The sequence below is a fragment of the Patagioenas fasciata genome, chromosome 2 (genome assembly GCF_037038585.1).
Source record: "Patagioenas fasciata isolate bPatFas1 chromosome 2, bPatFas1.hap1, whole genome shotgun sequence".
NCBI classification, from domain to species: Eukaryota; Metazoa; Chordata; class Aves; order Columbiformes; family Columbidae; genus Patagioenas; species Patagioenas fasciata.
The window spans coordinates 157,974,760-157,993,512 of NC_092521.1; the positions used below are offsets into that span (position 1 = coordinate 157,974,760).

Sequence of the window (18,753 nt, forward strand, 5' to 3'; positions counted from 1 at the left end):
AAAATATTTTCTGTGCAAAAGAAACATTTTTTTTGGCAATAACAAATAAAATTACTGTTGCTGATTAAAAAATAATTCACTTTTAAATAACTTGATTTTAAAAAGTTTCCTTAAAGGGGCTGTCAATAAGCCTTATAGCTAGTGTGCTAGCAGGAAGTCCTTATATTCTGCAATGGCAGATCTGCTGCATCCTGCAGTGCTGCTTCCATCTTGTCCGTTGTGACAGTCCCATCAGAATGACATTGACCTCTTCTAATCTGCCTTTGTTACACTACAAAAATTAATATGAATATAGTTTTCTGTAATGGCTGGGAAACTAAGGTTTGCCTATGTGTAACCTCCTTCTCCCCTCTGTGAATGCTTCTTTACTTGCGGCTAAAAGAAACCAGGGTAGCAACGCTCAAAATTAGAAGCTTTTTAGAAGTTTTTTTTGGCAGAGGATTAAAGTGTCCTTGAACAAACTTGAATAAACTTCCTGTGTACTGAACAGCAAGCTAATTAAAAAGTTGGTGTGCTAAACACTTCACACAGAGGGAAGGCAGCCAGAGCCCTGGCGGGGAAAGCTTTTTAAGGGGGATGAAGAATGCAGAGGAGATGAGGTAGCAGAGTGAACAATGTTATTCCAGGAGAAAACCACCTTATTAAGCAGCACTGAATGTGATTCTTCCTCTAGATAAACTAAGACTGACTGTTGCACGGCCTTGCTGTGGGACAGTGAGGTAGTTGGATGGCACCAGTGTAGAAGACGTAGATTAATTGGCCACAGGTTCGAGCACAGCATAGTGTGTATCTGCCTTATGTCATCCTGGAACTTGTATTCCAGAAAGCTTAGAAGTCCTGTCCTCTGGGGGAAGACATTACAAGGTTGCCAGCATTAAAGTTCTCATACCTTTCTAAGTAAAAACAGAAAATTAACTGGCAGAGCTTTGCTTTCAGCTGCGTTGCAGTATATTGTCGTGGGTTAGCTGTATTTTGTGTGCATGAATGTAGTCTGATGTTTCTTGAACCTTTTATGTGAAGAGCTACATTTGAATAGAAACGAGTTGTGAGAGCAGGGACCATGAGGAACAATGACACACAGATAGTGTTCATGAGACAGGGTTGCTGTTTGCACGTAGAGACTTGTGTGCAAATATAGGAGAAGTTTCTCTCCTCTTTTGCTTTGGCATAAATGCTAACAGTGCTTTGTCTCATCTCTAGTTTGCGATTAAATACACTCAGTAGTGTGGGCATATGGTTTTATTTCAGAAACTAGAATATGGCAACACATGTTCTGGAAATTCTGAAACGAGCTACTTCTTCATCAAGTACTTAATAGTATTTGAGGAAGGATGTAGTTTGTCCTGCTTGTGTTTCAAAACAAACACTCCTCCCTCCCCCCCAAAAAAGTGAAACAAAACAACAACAAACCCAAGTGTACTTCTAATGAGGCAGGTGACTTCTGTGGAGAGCACAAATTAATGCTCTCAGTACTATTGGAAAATGAAAATGACAGGTTTTTTCCCCCCAAAAGATCACCCATTCTCATAAAGAAAGGAGTGAATATTGCTGGTGTCCCTTTAAGCAATGAGTTAAACTTTTTTCTTTGGTATGTTCAATATATTTTCTTTATTCAGGTTCTGTAGTTGCTTACTGGTTTTGATTGAATTTTACAGCATTCAAGTTGTAACTATTAAAGCAGAAAGCACTTCAAAGCACTATTTTGATGAAACAGTTTTCCTAAAATAGCTTTATTGAACTCCTAATGGCCTATTTTTAGAGTCTGAGGTAGCATTTGCTGTCATAGGTGCTAGATTAGGCTAACAGTAGTTTGGCATGACAGCTTTGGTGTTACATTTTATTTTTCATTGATTAGTAATTTGCTTTAGCTTTTGAAGGAAAGGTTACACAAGCTTAAAGATACTTTTATAGGAAACAGTCTTAAACTCAGCTGTTTCTTATCATTTAATTAAGTGTAGAAAGAGTGTGCTACATAGAAGTCTTACTGTTCTGCATTTCGGTTACTTTCAGTGGGAGAGGACAAGCAAGCATTTGCTGTTGCTAATATTTCCTAAATGAAACTCATTCATACATTAAAAAAAGTGTGTTAGTGAGGTTGGAGATATTACTACGAACATGCTTCAATTTTTGAGATGTCTTATTAATATAGGACATTGATATACACCCACCCCAAAAAATCTTTTACTAATGTTGCTTCTTTAGGCAACAAGACACTATTTCACATGTAGAATAAGGTGATAAGATATGGAAAGAATCAGAGGTCCACTTAACATCCGTTTATTCTCTAGGCTTTATTTAAGTGTCACATGGAAGATAAGTAGAATGAGGAATGAGGTTTTTTTTTCTTTTTAGGGAGAGATTCATGTATAAGAGAAACAATTACAGGCTGTGTGGGTTAGAGACTCTTTGGCAAGGAAGTTTCTCTGTACTCTGAAGTCATGCATAGCATGGTATGAAATAGAAGGAGCATTATTTAACAGCCAAGAATTTTGGCTCATGTCTTTCAATCCTCTTAACGAATTAACAGAACTTGAATGTGTGTGGTTGGCTGTCTTCTCAAAAAAACAATGTTTTGTAAGTTAGTTACAAGGCTCTGGACAACTGCTCTCTTGCTGTTTGAGCCAATCTTTTAACTACTGCCCTGCATAGAATGACATAAGACACAGGATTAAGAAAAAATAGTACTTGGTTTGTTTATAATTATGAGTACACAATATATTCTTTAGGTAACACCATTTCCAAATACTGGATTTATCAATGGGTTCACGTCTCCAACCTTCAAACCTGCTGCTTCTCCACTGACCACACTCAGACAGTATCCTCCCAGGAACAGGCAAGTTCTACCATCTTATAACAATATACACACTACTTTACCATCTGGTGTGTGGGGGTTTTAATCTACCTATTTTAGTAACACCAGCTAACTTGAAAATACTTGTGAAATTGAACCTGGTGCAAGGTTAAGTGAGGCCACAGGGCAGGTGGTGCTGCTGTTGCTAGTGGATGGACTGTTTGTAAATGGACTGTCTAAAAGCTGAGGATTTGTCTGTCCTAGGGTATTTAGATGAAATATTCTGAACGATGGCATGTGATCAGCAGGATTATTCATAAAGTATTTCCAGTTTCAAGTAGGTTTTAGTAAAGCCATAGTTGAGAACAAGACAGTGAAAAGGTTAGTTTTGATAATTCACATGACCTGTTAAAATGAATATTTATCTCTTATAAATGAAATAGGCAATAAAGGACTAAAGATCTTGCTTCTTCTGAATTCTGTGTATAGACTTAGGCTTCAGAAGATATCTCATAGCGCGTATGTTGAAATGACTTTTGAATTTGTAGGAACCCTAGCAAGTCTCATATACGACATACAATACCCAGTGCAGAAAGGGGACCTGGGCTTCTAGACAGTCCCACAATATTCAACTTTTCTGCTGATCGTTTAATCAATGGCGTCAGGAGTCCACAGACGCGGCAGCCGGGCCAGAACAGGACACGGATGCAGAACGCTACCACGAGTTACACCAAGAGGGAGGTCGGAACCGGACGGATGGAACAGACCAGCATTGACTCGTCTCCTGGATTAGGCAGAGGAAGGTGAGTGTGCTCTGCAGGTGTCCTCTGAACAACCCGCTATTGCCGCTTCTAAACGACTACTTTTAGAAAAGAGGTATGGAACTGTTGTCTTTACTGTTTTAAACTGAGATTGTCTCTCCTCAAAGCTAAAATCTTGGAAAATACTGCAGAGCAAGTCCTAGGTACAAAACAACTGCAAAGTGGGCTCGCACAATTCCCTGGCAAATGAAAACCATTAGTGGCAACTGATGAACAATTTACAGCTGTAAGATCTAATCCTCTATTCTTTCGTTATCTGTTAAAGTTTTTTACATATTTGTTTGACGTTAATGAAGCAGTTCTGCCTATTCCGTTGCTCAACGGTGTAGATTGTGCACCTGACCCTGTAGTAGCAATGCTCATTGTTAAATTTTTTCACTTGAAAGGTCAGATTTTTGCCCAAATTAGACATGTACAAAACAAAGATGATGGATTGGTATGGAGGGAGGAAAAGGGGCTGTGTGCAACTAAGAATACTATTGTTATGCAGTTATAAATAAATAATACTTGGGGAGCTGAACATTGGTGGCATCAATATTAATGTGAGAATTTAGCAGGCTCGTCTTTGAATTTTTTAAATACAGTACAATTCCAATAAGTGCTTAATGAAAGTACTGTGCGGCTTTGTTCAACGATGGCTGTGTTTGTGTCTCCAAGTAAATCACATTTTGAGTGACTTAATGAATTGGAAGATAACTCGAGTCTTTTGCAGATGATCCTGTATTAGACTTGTATTGTATCATTGCAAAATTAAATGGGGATTTTGTGCAAGGATTGTAATACTTTTCTAAATCTGATTTGCCCAATTGTGTTATAGCTGGTTGAATGAAAGTATGATTAAGGATATAGGAAACAAGAACCCTCAAACTATAGACTACAAAAATATGCATGAGTAGTCAGTACTTGGATTTATATTCTGATGTTTTGGTATTGAATGCATTTAAAATATTAAAAGTTAGAAAATATGTTGAAACTGAGTTAGAATGCATTGCAAATTTTAAACTGCTGCTCGGGGAGACTTTACCTGAAGCAAGACTCGGGGAGAAGCACTGGAAATGTTTTGTAGGGGCTTTACCAGAGCTGAAAATAGTTAGCCATATTTCAAACATTACACAGGAATCAAAATAAAGGCTAAAACCTTTACTTTGGATATTGAAAAGTGTTCTTTAAGCCTTATATGTAATGGACGCTCAGATGCTTTTAATGCAGGAATTATTTGTAACCAGTGTATTCTTATGCTGACTTGGGTAAGATCTGTACCTTTATTTTAATGAGACCTTGCTAGAAATTTTTCCCTAAACAATTTTTTAATAACCTGTCAAGAATGAAGATGGATGAAAAAGCAATTTGAATTCATTTCTCCTGTTTTCACCTACTGCCTTCCATTCATTTATAGGCAAGGTTCTGATGACTGCTTTCTCTCCCTTAGGAAAAACTCATATGGCTACCGAAAGAAAAGGGAGGACAAGTTTACAGTGAGTGTTCATGATCATATTCATCTATCATAAAAGTAGGGTAACAAGGCAATAGTATGGATATTATGTGGAATAGCAGGTGAGATAAGCATTGCACAAGAAATTGTTTGTCACAGTTGACTGAAGACAGCAGCTCATTAGTGTCACATGAATTTACTGCATTTGGGTATCAGAAGATTGTCCATTAATGCAGAAGTCAGGGAAAAGTTAAAGTTACTCTTTTATAGTAGAATAAAAATTCCATCTTAGTGTTACTGTGTCAGCATGCCAGTGTTCGTGTTCAGGGAGAGCTAAATAGCTGAAGTCCTACACCTGATACTTATCGTTGATGTAGACACTGAAGAATGCTTTACTGATCCATGTGTCATAATGAATGTTAGTTATTCAGTGGCCAGTTTTTCTTAAGTGCTTCTCCAAGCTCTACTTAGCAAGGGTAAACTAACACTATTGAAATATTATAGTCTTGGTAAACTTAAATTTAAGGTGCATACCTAAATATCCTTCAGACTTGAGGTGGATGGGCTAGACGTTGTGTATAAGAAAATAAAATGTGTGGGTTTTTTTTCTTTTTAGTGGGATTTAAGGTTTGGTTTGATAAAAACAGACCCTTACTCATGTCACAATTGCAAAGTAACCCCACTGCATGAGCCATAACACTTTCTTAACAGTCTGGAATTGTCACATTTGTATGGTTTTTGTCTCCTGCTAAGTAGCCTTATGGGACTTCATAGAGGAGCATCAACATTTGGAAAGTATAAAACAACAAGTGGTTCCTTCCGTTTGGTTGCTTTTAGTTCTTGTCAGGCTTCTCAAAGCTCAGTGAGATCCTGTTACATATAGGATTCTCAATACTTCTTTCTTTTGCCCTTTGAAAGCTGCTTGAATTTTTAGATTGATGTTCTCCTATCAACATTTTTTCTGTCTTTGAAAGAGCAAGGTACAGGTTGGGCAAATAAGCGAATGGCTGCAGTGAAAGGGTTACCTTGGATGCTCTTACTGAGCCAGAGAGGCTCAGCTGATGTTAAAGGTTATTTTGGAATGTAAAAGTGGTAGACATGACTTCTTTGGAGACCCAGGGTTCCCTTCTCTCACACCAGGCTTCAGCTGCAGCCTGGATGGAGTGATGACTTTCAGTTTTCTTTTTCAAGGAAAAATTAGAGTGTGCATGCTTGCATGAGAAAGCCTGGAACTTTTTGATAAGATTGTATCTGAGGCTATAGACGTAAGCCAATTACTCAACATGTCATAGCAAGTTGACTTGAAAAATTTCATGCAGTTGGCAGCTTAAAATCCTTTTAAGTCCTTCCTGGTCTCAGGAGTTTGTTAATGCTACTTGTTTCTTAATATCTTGGGGCTTTTTAGGATTCATCTTAAAATGTTTGTAACAGATATAAAAGCATTGTCTAGTGGGGGACTTTAGTCCCCTTTAAGGAATCTATGTGCTGTGATTTGAAGAACTGGTTTTTTTTGAAAAAACAAAGTTGTTCCTCTTGCAGTCTGAGCTGGATAAGTGTCATGTCTTCCTGTGACCCTTTGACAGGTCATCTGACTCCTGGTTTGGAGGTTTGCAACCTCTGTTCCTGTAGCGCTCTTAAACTGTTCTGGGGCTCATGCTGTGTCAGTAGCATTCTTAGGAGCTGCAGTTTTTCTTGCCTCTCTCTTTGTTTCCCTTCTTCCCTCTTGACACACAATTTTCCTGACATAAACCATAGTTTGTGAAAAGACCTGGAGGGTAGTTTTGTGTGCATTGCTCTTCGCAAGAAGGAAGGGAGAAAACTAAGTAATGCAACACCTTTCTGTCCAGAAGCATTGTTCTCACAGCCAGACCATCTGGGCTGTATCCCTTTAATATTTTTCTTTTTGAATAGGAACTGTCTTAACTGCTTTGCATTTGTTGTTCTGCAGCAGCGATCATCTTGGCACAGGCTTGTACGCAGTCATGAAACAGTTACTTCTTTGTTTACATAATGTAGATGAAGTTAATGGGTACTTTCAGTTACAGCATGTTAGAAAAGGAATTTTATTCTTTCAGTTTACCTAGACTTTAGCTTTACAAAGCCTTACAAGCAGTTTCATGGGCCATCTTTAACTATGGTACTCTTAACTCCCAAACTGCTGTTTGGAGTACAAAACAATTCTATTTCGCCTATTGGTTTTTCCCTAGGATATTGTTTTTCTTCTTAGATTTAGTTAAAACTATTTTTGAAACAAGGAGAATTTTTCTACCATTTCTCTTTGCATTTTTATGAAGTGACCATAGAAATTAATGGTAGGTGAAAATTGCCATTGTCTATACTACATGTAAAGCGTGCTGCCTTGCTATTTCTTAAAATATCTGAACACGAAAGAAGATTCTTGTTGACTCCTGTCTTTCATTTAGAATGTTAACAACACGAATGGGCTATATATTTTTTATGTATTGTGGTATCTAAACCAATCTGTTTTTTATGTCAGTGTAAGTATCCATCCTGAAAAGTCAGCGAGAAGACTTTTCTTATTATACCAGTATGACTAAAGCTTATGTATATGACATTTTTAAGGACTTTTATGCCATTCCATTTTAAAAATAATTAAAAAATTTAAGGGCAACAGTGGAAAATTAAAGCGTGTATTCCTCAGCACTGTGTGGGGTTTTTTGGGAGGCGGGATGAGGGAGGCCTCTCTTGGGCTTGACAGGTGTAAAACAAATGCAAAATACAGTTTAGGGTTCCATGTCTGTCCTTTCTGTCATCCAGTGCGGTAACCTCAGTGTTTTATTTCTGTTCCAGAGAGGCCAAACGCAGTCTCCACCACCCCCAAAACCTCCATCTCCTAGCTTTGAATTGGGTTTATCCAGCTTTCCTCCATTACCTGGGGCTGCTGGCAATTTAAAGACCGAAGACCTTTTTGAAAACAGACTGTCCAGTGTGGTAATAGGAACGTCAAAAGAAAGAGTGAGTAGCCACTGTTCATTTTTATTGGGAAAATGAAGAATTGCATACCTCTTTTTGCAGGTTTGGTGGCTTAAACATAGAAAGAACTTGTGGTTTTACATGGATCATAAGAAATGCTTTTAAAAATCAGCTGTCAAATGATGTTCTGCTGCTGCCTTCACTTATATCTTAGAATTTGTTGGGTGTTCTCTTTGAAATGGTGTGGAATATGAGCACCAGTATAAATAGATGTTAATAACAGAGAGTAGAAAATATTCTCTTTGCTGTTCATAATTGCATCAGACTTTTGATGGTCTGAGGTGAAAAATACGTTGCAAACAGGAGGAAAATTTATAAGTCAGACTTCTGAGTTGTATATAGAACACTTTAAAGCAACAGAGACAAACTTTGAAGTACTGAAATACAAAGAAGCTGCATATGTAATCTCAGTACACTGGGCACTGTAGCTGGAGCAAGAACTGTTACCAGAACCAGCTGGATCCTAGCGATGGGTTGTCATATTGCTTGTCAAGATAAAAATATACTAGAATGACTTGGCAACCACTGCTTTCTAGGTGTAGCTAAGATGCAGTTGAAAATTTTATGTTCAGTAGCTGTTCATAGATCTCATTCTTAGAACTGTCTCTACCCTGCCATCTGCGGGTCACGGTGTGGTGTTCTCCATCGAGACTCATCTGACCCTGTCCACTAGGGAACGGTCTATAGGGTTTGGAAGTCTGTATTGGCTTTTTTTGCTAGCTCTAGTTTAACTAGTGTTTTCCAAGCTGTATCACAACTGAAAAGTTAACCCCTGGGTATAGCAGTGCGAAGCAGCCTGATGAAACACCAGATCTCTTTAGTGTCTAGTCTCTAGAACCAGTCTATTGGAGAAGTGTTTTCTTCCATGCCCACACAGTGGGGTTGGGCAGGGAGGGTATTTGCTGGTGCAGAGGAAGCAGCAGGGCATTCTGCACCCCAAGCAGTGGCTGCACAAACAAGCCGTCTGTTCTGTCTCCTGCAAGTGGTAACAGGGACAAGTACATTCCAGGGGAGAATGTACCTGCACTTATGGGGAATGTGTAGGACAGTGCCATGATAAGAGCAGTGTTTAACTTACTGTCAGCCGGTACTCCAGATTGTAGTCTGTTCTTGGCCAAGGTCTGTTTTTGAAGTATTTTACTTTATTATTTCTGAAGTGGGTTTTGGCTCTCGTATTTCAGGGTTTAAATATAATCCCAGCACTTGCTATTGATACTGCAGCTGAAAACCCATTGCTCCTCCCATTACAAGTCTCATACTTTCTTTGCACTGTACTTATTGTAAAGAACTTGTGCTTCTCCCTGTAAGAGGAAGTCTGAGTATCAGTCAGGCACTGAGGTTTTATGATAGCGTAATGTGCTGTCACATTGAAAAGCTTCCTTTGATTTCCCAATTTCTTTTTCTGGCTTGCATGAGTTAGCCTGTACCATTGTGTGGAAGAAAGGGATTGTGCTGGCTTTCCTTGTTGGCATTGATAAGGAGTAAGATAACGGCAGCGGGCTCCAAAGAGCGATTGTGTTCTACTACAAAGGTGTTTGAGTTAACGTTAGAATCTTGCCAGTGTGTACAGGCTGCTTTTCACCTTGATCTCAACAATTTTTCATGTCACCTGATGCAGAGTTAAAGTGCTGAAGTAGAGTTACACAGCGCTGCTCTTGTTTTATACATGGGCGAGTCCCGTGTACAGACACTGGGTGAACTTAGGGTGTATAATTTCCAGCAGTTGTTATCCAAGCATCATATCTTTATGCTCTTTGTTTTGTGGTGCTCTTCTAGGTGTAGTTCTGGGGAATGGCAGGTGTTGACCATCCCACATTTTCTAACTAGGAAGCTGCAGTGCTGTTAGATTGGGGCTGAGTGTTTTGGTCTAGGAACAGCGCTGGCATGTCTGCTTGACTTGATGCTATTCACACTTAACCATGTACCTACAAGATTTGATGAACTTGGGCAGGAATGCTCAGCAAGTTGTAATTTCAAGCCTTCGCACAAACTATTATAGTGAGTAAAACTATAGAAGCTGTTCTTTTACTCCTAAACATCCACCTATGGGTCTTTAGGCTTAGATCTACTGCAATTATGTATTTAAATCTGATTTAAAACAATGTCATCAAATACCTTTTTCTAACAGTGACCACAAGTGTTTCATGTTTTATGACCTTGGAGTGGTGGCCGGGCTGGTTGTCTCATTTCTTCTGTGCTGTGTTTTCCCATTGCTCTCCCTTCTGCTAACCAGGATCTGTTCTGGTTCTGCAGTCGGGTCAGGAGCAATACGAACATAGCACTTTAAAAAAATAAGCAAAATGGTTATAAATGTCAGAAGTATGGTTTACAGAAAACAAAGTCTTTCTCTTTTCTTATTTTGTGACAATTGAAATTCATGCCTGCATCTTGAACCCATTTGACCTTTATCTGGAAGCAAAGTATCACTTGGCACTAGCAGAATCTTTTAAGGGCTATGGAAAAAGCCTCTTGCTTGGTAGCAAATCATGCTATAGCATAAGAAAGAGACTTTTAAATAATGGTCATTATGCTAGTTTGCAAAAGCTTTGTTTCTTTTTCTTTTAAGATTAAGTTTAGCTATTGGGATGATGCAGAGTTAGAGCTTTGAAGAGAACAGTCCTTAATGCATAACTCTAGGAGACGATGGTTATGTGAACAGGTGCAAACTCTACTTTGTCACCAGCAGGTGCAAAATTTGGAAAGAAGTGATTTTTGTCATCCAGACACATCCCAAGGGGAACTGAGCTTCCAGCTTTTTGAGGAGCCACAGTGGAATTTTTGTCCATGTTTCTAAATAACTGTGAAGGAAAAAACTTGTTGCAATGCATGTACATCTTCCTATCGTTAATTTACCCTGAGAAATCAACTTGTAAACTGCTTCCTGATTGTTTTAATTTTCAGGCAAACCATATTAATTGGATATTATGATTGCCCTTCTATGCCTTTTTTTTTCCTCCTTCAGAACATTAATGTAGATGCAAGTACAAACACTATTCCATCGGGAATTCCTCGAGAGCCCGTGTTGCCAGTTTCTTCTACATTGCCCAGGACATTTGAAAGGTCTCCTTCGCCATCCCAGTCTTCTGAGTAAGCACTTCATCATATGGCTGTAATTATTCTACTCTGAATCATATTTGCGTTTTGTCATCAGAAGGCTAGGTGGAACACTGTTTATAGCTATTAAAGATATGTCATTGTACTTGGAGTAAAGGTAATAAAGCTTAATTTCTGAACAAAATCATAATAGTGAGTCAGTCTTAATAGTAATTTATCAAACAAATGTTCAGTGTTGTGTTTTAGTCTCTGTAAGTGTTTAGAAGTTTAATGAATACCTTCCTGTCCTGTATTTAGATAGCCTTGAAGTATAGAGAGTAAACCCACGATCCTGTGGGCAGTACCATTGTACAGTAAGGAAGGTTTTCAATAAGACTTTATTTAGAACCTGCAAATCAAATTGAGGTGTTTGAGTGAGAGGAGTAAGATAACTGAATAACCAAATGCTATCAGAATTACAGGTAGTGTCAAGTTCACATTAATGTCTTTTTAATAATGGTTTTAAATGCAATGCTGGTCATAATGTGCTAGGCCAATTATAGCTATAACTTCTTAGTAATACTCAAAGTTTTAGACCCATTGTTAATTAGATAACTCATCTGTCCTGAAGTTTCCCTTTTCATGAGCTTTGCTTCCTGCTGGATGCTTACAGGGACTCCAAGGTTGTGGAAAAACAGCAGCGGGAGACACAGAGTACAGAAACGCTTTCTTCTTCCACACTCAGTACTGCATGTAAATCGGTACAAGTCAATGGGGCTGCCATAGTAAGTGACCTTATTACTTCAGTTTCTCTTAATAATTCAGTTTGATGCATTTAACAGAATGTTGCTTCCATTGCAACTCAGTGTTGCTGAATCATGTGAACCCAGCATCCTTAAGTTGCATGTTGGTGGTATCATGATTCCTTGCTTGATACAATTAACAGTGCAAAAGTGTGCAAGATAACTTGGTGAATGATTGATCTTTATATGAATTCCCTTCTTGGTACTATCCTTGAGATAGAAGCATTAGTATGTATGTTGATACTTAAACTAGAGTATTCATTGTCTTTCAGCTGTTGCAGACTTTTGCTTGAATCAGGAGTATTTTGCCCTGTCACCCCATTTTTCTGTCATACTATTGCACATTTTACCTTTGTCTTGAACCTTGTTGTCTGTGCATCTTCTGTAAACCTTATACTTAAGCCCTCATGTGCACATTTTAGTGCGGCAGTCTTTTGGGACCAAGACTTAACTTTTTTCTTCACAGAAGTAAATGACTTTTTCTCAGACCGCCTTGTTTAACGCTACTGTCTTGTTTGCTTCCGATTCCACAGGAACTGCGAAAACCTAGTTATGCGGAAATTTGCCAGAGAACAACTAAGGATCCTCCTACATTGCAACCCCAGAAAGAACAGAAGCCAAACACTGTAGCATGTGGGAAAGAAGAAAGAAAGCCCACAGAAACAATAGAGAAAAACAGAGAACCTCCTCCTGCAAAGTCCCATCCTGGACAACCCAAAGACCAGAGGAGACAGTCAGGACGCAGATCGTCCCCTCCAGCTGTTGGCAAACGCGTCAATAAAGAACAGAATACCCCTCCAAAATCTCCTCAGTGAAACCAACACCTGGGAGGGGTTTGAAGAGAGGTCTGCTTCCCACAAATTAAACCCATGTTCCCACTAAGATACCTGAGAATGAGTTGCTGGTTAGGAGCTTGCAGTGATATTAGGCATATAACAATGCCTGTAAGTTATTTTTCTGTGAAATACTTTTTCCCTTCTTGAACAAACATTCTATTTTTTCTGGATATTTCTGGATAGTTGTTCTAAACCTTACATTTAGGTTGGTGCTTAATTGGAGGTGAAGCTTAGTGTGATGATTTTTTTTTTTTTTCAAGATGTAAAATATTTGTCTTTAAACGAATCAACTTTTTATTAAGCCTCTCCGTGGCTGTGTGAGTGCAAGCTCTGTACAGTGAGTTTTTTCTAAGCTGTTAAGCAGAAATGTGCTGCTGCAATATTTTTTAATAAACTGGTCTGAAAGTAGATATCTAAAGTGTCCAAAAGACTGATAACGGCAGCTAGTGTGTAGAGTGCAAGGAAGTAGATATATTTTATTAATTAGTATGTGACCTTGGAGATTTTTTTTATTGGGCTGCTGTACTAAGTGTCAGCAAATGAACTTGCACTTTTAGGTTAAATAAGTAGTTGTTTCTAGCGTTTTTAAAAATTTACTCTTTTTTTGATGTTTTGCACACACAAAATGAATCCAACGGAGCACCATAGCAGTCTTTCTGAAATATTTCCTTTTTTGACTTACTGCAAGCAAGTAACCATCTTCTCACTCCAGAATAAAACTGATGTTATAATTTGCAAACACAAAGCACATTGTGAATAGAAAGAATTAAGTCTGTGAGCTTCTCTGGTGGCGAAGCCCGTTAGTGGGTGTTATCAGGAGAAAGCGCCGTCGCCTTCTTGTGATAACCTGAGCTTCCCTGTGCTTGTAAGGGAGTTAACTGAGTCAGCGCTGTATGTTCTGGTGACCCCTGTGCTCTCCGTAGACTTTTGGTTTTGTTTTTTTGTTTAACTCTGCCCCAAGTGCTCTTTGCAAGAGTTCATATCTTAGCCTCGTGTCGACGTCTTCCTGTAACTACAAGCATTGGCATACAGATTTAAATTTTCTCAAGACGTGAGATAATGGTGTTTGTTTTGTGTGGCAGAGGAAGAGATCCCTGATATTTACCTCTGGGATGAGGTTTCTCACACTTATTTACTTTAGAAGTGATGCGCTTTCTGAAGGACAAGGATGCACTAAATTAGCAAGTTTCTAATAAAGTTGAATATAAATTATTTTTGTTTTAAAATGCCTAAAGGTTTTCTTTAAGTGTTTAAACTGCAGGAAGTTCAGACAAAACTCATTCCTGCTGACTATGACAGTACAATTTATTCCACAAAAATGTTTATTTAAACAACTGATTTTTTTAAAGAGTTATTTCCATCCAATATTTAAAGACTTGAATTTTATTTAAACTTGAAAATGACTTTGCCTTAACTTTTGTACAAGACAGCTTAGAGTTAATGAGGTCTGACCCCGTGGAGGGTTAGCGTGAGTGGGATACAGAATTACTCAGTTACAGTATGTATCTATTGTCACTGGTCTTACTGGGTAAACATACTGTAGTACAGGAACTAGCAGCAGTTTTTGTAATATACCTTAAAGATCTTAAACAGTTGATCTTTTTCAGATTGTTGAAAAACCTGTAAATGCAAATAGTCAATACTGTATTAAATATGTGCACTTGGAAGTGTGTGCTTTGCTTGTACAGTTGTAAATAATCAGAACATATAAAAAAGGTACCCTAAAGAAAAAAATCTGATAAAAATTATTGATATTATAAATGTTGCTGTTGAGCTGGATGTAGATAAACTAAATGTTGTGGTTTGAATATTACTTTAATTTGTTGTTTTTTCTTTTTCTTATTTTATTCTGGTGTGCTGAACTGACTCTGCCTCTTCACTGCAAAAGGGAAATGGAACGAAAGTCTTATTTGAAAGCCCTCAAATGTTTTCTTAAGTCTCTCTAAAAACAAGCGGTTTAACCAACTCAAAAGTGTTTTGTGATGTAAATAGACAATTTCAGCAGTCAAACTGTAATTTTAAGACAATAAAATCAAACTTAATTGGAAAAAAAAATTAGACTGCTACGAAAGTATACACTGAAGCTTATTTGCCTGCTCTCAAGAATATCAGTGCTTTCCTTAGTGTATGATTCCTAGAACTGTCAAGTAATTATACAAGTTGACTCCTGATAAATTTCTTATTACAGGCATCAATTGGTAATGAGTTGACCTTTTAAATCTGGCCTGTTGTATGCTGCGGAATTGGGCAAAAGAGGGCACGCTGGAATCCCTTGATATTCCTTGTTTAAAAAGCTCACTCTTTGAAAGCTGCGGGAGGAGATAGGACTCTGACAACACCACCAAAACTGCTCGCCTAGCTCTGTCCTTTGGATTTTTGACACGCTTCTCCTTTCCCCGGCGGCAGTGAAACCGGTAGCTCGCGCTCTGTATGGTTTGGGCCAGCTGTACGATTTCGTTTTGTTTGTCTGCTGCAAGTGAAGGGCTTGAGCAGCCGCTCAGGACACCCAGCGGGTCCTCACAGCTGCTCAGGCCGCCCGGCGGGACCTGAGAGGCCGTGTCTGCTCATCTCGTGTGCTCTGCTGCCATTCGTGCTGGGTCGAGACACTGTCACTACTGCCTACCCAGCAACAGTCTGGTGCATTGAAAGTTTAAACTTTCCTCCGATGTGGTTTTTATAGCTTTTTTTTAAAAAAAAAGAAAAAAGTGACACGCCAAATAGCTGTGTAACGTACTACAACTCCTTACTGCATTTTACTTTTATTTCTTCCACTCAATAACAAAATGGAGTTTTCGGAGTAGAGTTGTGAAGTTGCATGCAGACTGTTGCTATGATACCTAGAGAGATTATAATGTGGCTTTTAAAATGGAAAAACCTCCCAAAAGCAGTAGCTGAGTTAAAGACTCAGGGATACAGTAACTGAAATTGGCATTTTACCTTGCGGGATTGTGTGGTGATGCTTTTCCTTTTGAAAACAAGTCAAAACGGGATCAGAGACTCTTCTTCCAGAATTTAAAAAAAAAAATTAAATAAAAAGGTTGCTTTTAAAACTTGTTGTTTCAGATCAGTCCCCCTCCATGACACTGTCATTTGGCCACCTCAAAATCTGTGGAATGGTTTTTGGTTGGTGTGTTTTTCTTTTGCGTTGCTGCATTTATCCTTCAAAGACTTGAGCAGCTGGCACAGCAAGTCCCTGTCCGACGCGGTGCAGCGTGCGCTGGGCAGCAGCACCGGCCTCTGCGGCCGGGAACCTGCTCTGGATCCTCCTACACCAATCGCAGCAGACAATCCAAGATCTCTGAGGAGACCCAGCAGCTGCCGGTTTGTGAAACACGAGTGTAACAGGGGAGCCTTCTTGAGGGGTTTTGTTTTTGTTCTTCTTCCATTAAGACTGGAATCAAGCTTACATGTAAACTATCAGTAATTTAAGTTTCCTTTTGTGTCATAAAAATGTAAAACTGTCTAATTTGAAAAAAAAAAATATGTAGGTTATGAAAAATAAAGATTTAGGCACTGTTGAATTCCTGATTTTTTTAATTAAACCTTTCTTCAGTAGTATTTTTCATTACCTTTTGTCTTTTGCTCCCATTTTTGGAAATGGTATATTTCTAATTTTGGGGAAAAAAAAAAAACAGCTTTACTCTTCAGCACAGCTGTTGTAACCATCACCTCCGGTTCTGTAGCAGCAGCACCTATAATAGAGACATATTGCTGCCTTCAGAGTTATATTAGGTAACTATGACTGGTTAACTTTAAAATGAAGCTTATGTGATGTTTTGGTTACTAGAGGGTATCTTCATTAGCAGTTTCCTCAAATTATTCAATAAGGTCTTGATTTGATCTTAAATGTGGGGTGTAAAGCTTGGGTTAGTGCTCTGGCTGCATGGCTCTTCAGTCCACAGGTTGTTTTTGGTTTTGTCTGGTTTTAGAAGTTCTGCTCGTGCCCCTAGGGAAGAATAGCTGCTGGGGTATCCTCTCTCCAAGTAAAAAAACATCTATTATAGAAATACTTGAAACTATTTTTTTTAGGTTTGTCTCTCATTCAGCTTTATCTGACCAAGTTTGACAAAGGGTGTAAGCATGGAAGTGTTAACAACTCCTGTGTTCTATAAGGATCTGGGGAAGTGTTGCAGTGTTACTCTTCATGCCGGGTGTTGTGTGAGCTGCTTGCTGCTTCATTTCCCACACGGTCTGCTCGACAGAGCAATGCAGGAACAGCAGTGCATGCTGGGCACCCCTGGTTTCTCCATGTTGGAGAAACTTGGTGTGTCTGTTACACACACCAAAGCTTTGGTGGTGATGTGGGTTACAAGCAGTTGAAGATGGTGAGTTTTCACGGCAGCGTGGAGTATCCTGCTCTGCCCTTGGAACTCAGTTTTCTATTACTTAACGTGTAAAAATGCCTAAAAATGTGTCAGCAGTGTTGCTATAATCCTGGTGTGGCTCTTCAGGACCACCCCGGCTTTGGCAGAAATTGGGGATTTATTTGTTCACGCAACAAAATTGAGCTGAGTCCCCTTTGTGCTCGTTTTCCCCAATACAAAGTGATGTTTGATGATGGCTGTGCTGACATTCATGTTGAACAAATCGTTTCATTTCCTCATGGGCATGAGAAGAAAGAGCGAATAGGGGATATTACATGCAGTTGAGTATCCAGACATTACCTACTGCCACAGAAACTGTCTCATTGCGTTTTGATCCTACGGCTTCTTCAGAATAAAAAAAGATATAATGAAGTTTAAGTTTTCTAATATGCTTTTACTTCACAAACCTCTGGAAGTTAAACTATCCTATTCCATTGATTATCATGGCTGGGCTTTCATGAGTGCAACCACTTAAGTCAGGGAAGTGAAAAGTAACCAAGAAAGGGGTTTGGGAATAGGTGAGAGGCCGTTGTACCATAGCAGAACGGAGGAAGGCGCAGGAATACACGGCTGGTGCTCAGATGGGACTGGTGTAGTTGGGCATGGTCCTGGCAGGGACTAATTACATCAGCCGAAGCCAACTGAGTGTTTGTACCATTAGCTTATGACAGATGGAAAGTAAAAGGTCTTGGCTTAATCAGAGCCTAGCTTGTGCTTATGTGTATGTTGTGTTATCCCAGCTCAGGTGAATATGGCTCAGCCCATTAAGCTGGCATGGTCACTTTTGAGCCTGATTTTCACAACGGAAAGAAGGATCTTTTTATTTCTTTAGCCTTTTTGGTTATTCTTCCATACAAACTATAAACGTGCTAAATTTTAAATCCATCTCATGGTGACAGACTATCAGAAGAAGTCTAAGATAAACTTGCCCCCAATCTCTCTTAAATTTTTATCAGTTTGAAGAGCGATTTGCTGTGTGTGCTTGTTAGTGTGGAAACCATCCTGCAGTCTGAGAGCTTTACATCCCAGTTACTGCAGGCAGATGGTCATCTGCAGAGTAGTAAATCTACCATGGGAAGCATGTTTTGAGTAAGGAAGGATAAATGGATTAATTTAGAGTTGTAAAACGTATCAAAGCTGGGAACCTCTGTGAAATCCACATGGATGGAATTACTGGTACCTAATAAAATGTCTCCAGCGTCTTCCACAACTGGAGCCAAAGTTATATGTACACTCTCCTTGCAGTGTGACATGGTGGCCCAGGCAGAGCAAGTACATGAGTTCTAGCAGGTCCAGCCTAGCTGACTGCCTTATCTCGGAGGCTGAGCCTTTCCAGTAGCTGCAGTTCCTAGGCAAGACCACATGTAAGAAACCTTCATCGCTAATCCTTTTTGTCTCTGACTTCTTGCTCAGCCTGGGCTTGTGAAGTCAGCAAGCGGTGCAGCAGAGACAGCTCTGGGTGTTGCAGTGGCCCATGGGTCCCACCAGCTACCTCTAAGCATGGTAGTGGCCAGCAGGTCCCACCAGCCATTTTTGAGCATGGCGGTGGCCCACAGGTCCCATCAGCTAACTCCAAGTGTGGCAGTGGCCCACGGGTCCCATCAGCCAGCTCTGAGTGCGGCAGTGGCCCACGGGTCCCACCAGCCAGCTCTGAGTGCGGCAGTGGCCCACGGGTCCCA

General features: G+C 39.4%; 1 protein-coding gene across 3 annotated transcripts in view; it reads left to right on the forward strand.

The window, feature by feature from the left end:
• Positions 1 to 16,278, forward strand: part of LARP4B (La ribonucleoprotein 4B) — a 56,961-nt gene extending 40,683 nt beyond the window's left edge. For 2 of the 3 annotated variants that reach the window (XM_065829961.2, XM_065829959.2), the window contains 7 exons: positions 2,727 to 2,833; positions 3,340 to 3,594; positions 5,042 to 5,087; positions 7,856 to 8,020; positions 11,001 to 11,125; positions 11,745 to 11,856; positions 12,408 to 16,278. In XM_065829961.2, the coding sequence (XP_065686033.1) occupies positions 2,727 to 2,833; positions 3,340 to 3,594; positions 5,042 to 5,087; positions 7,856 to 8,020; positions 11,001 to 11,125; positions 11,745 to 11,856; positions 12,408 to 12,689 (1,092 nt within the window). In that variant the 3' untranslated portion in view covers positions 12,690 to 16,278. The remainder of the gene's footprint in view (positions 1 to 2,726; positions 2,834 to 3,339; positions 3,595 to 5,041; positions 5,088 to 7,855; positions 8,021 to 11,000; positions 11,126 to 11,744; positions 11,857 to 12,407) is intronic. The other variant, XM_065829960.2, reaches the window with a different exon arrangement.
• Positions 16,279 to 18,753: the final 2,475 nt, after the last annotated feature.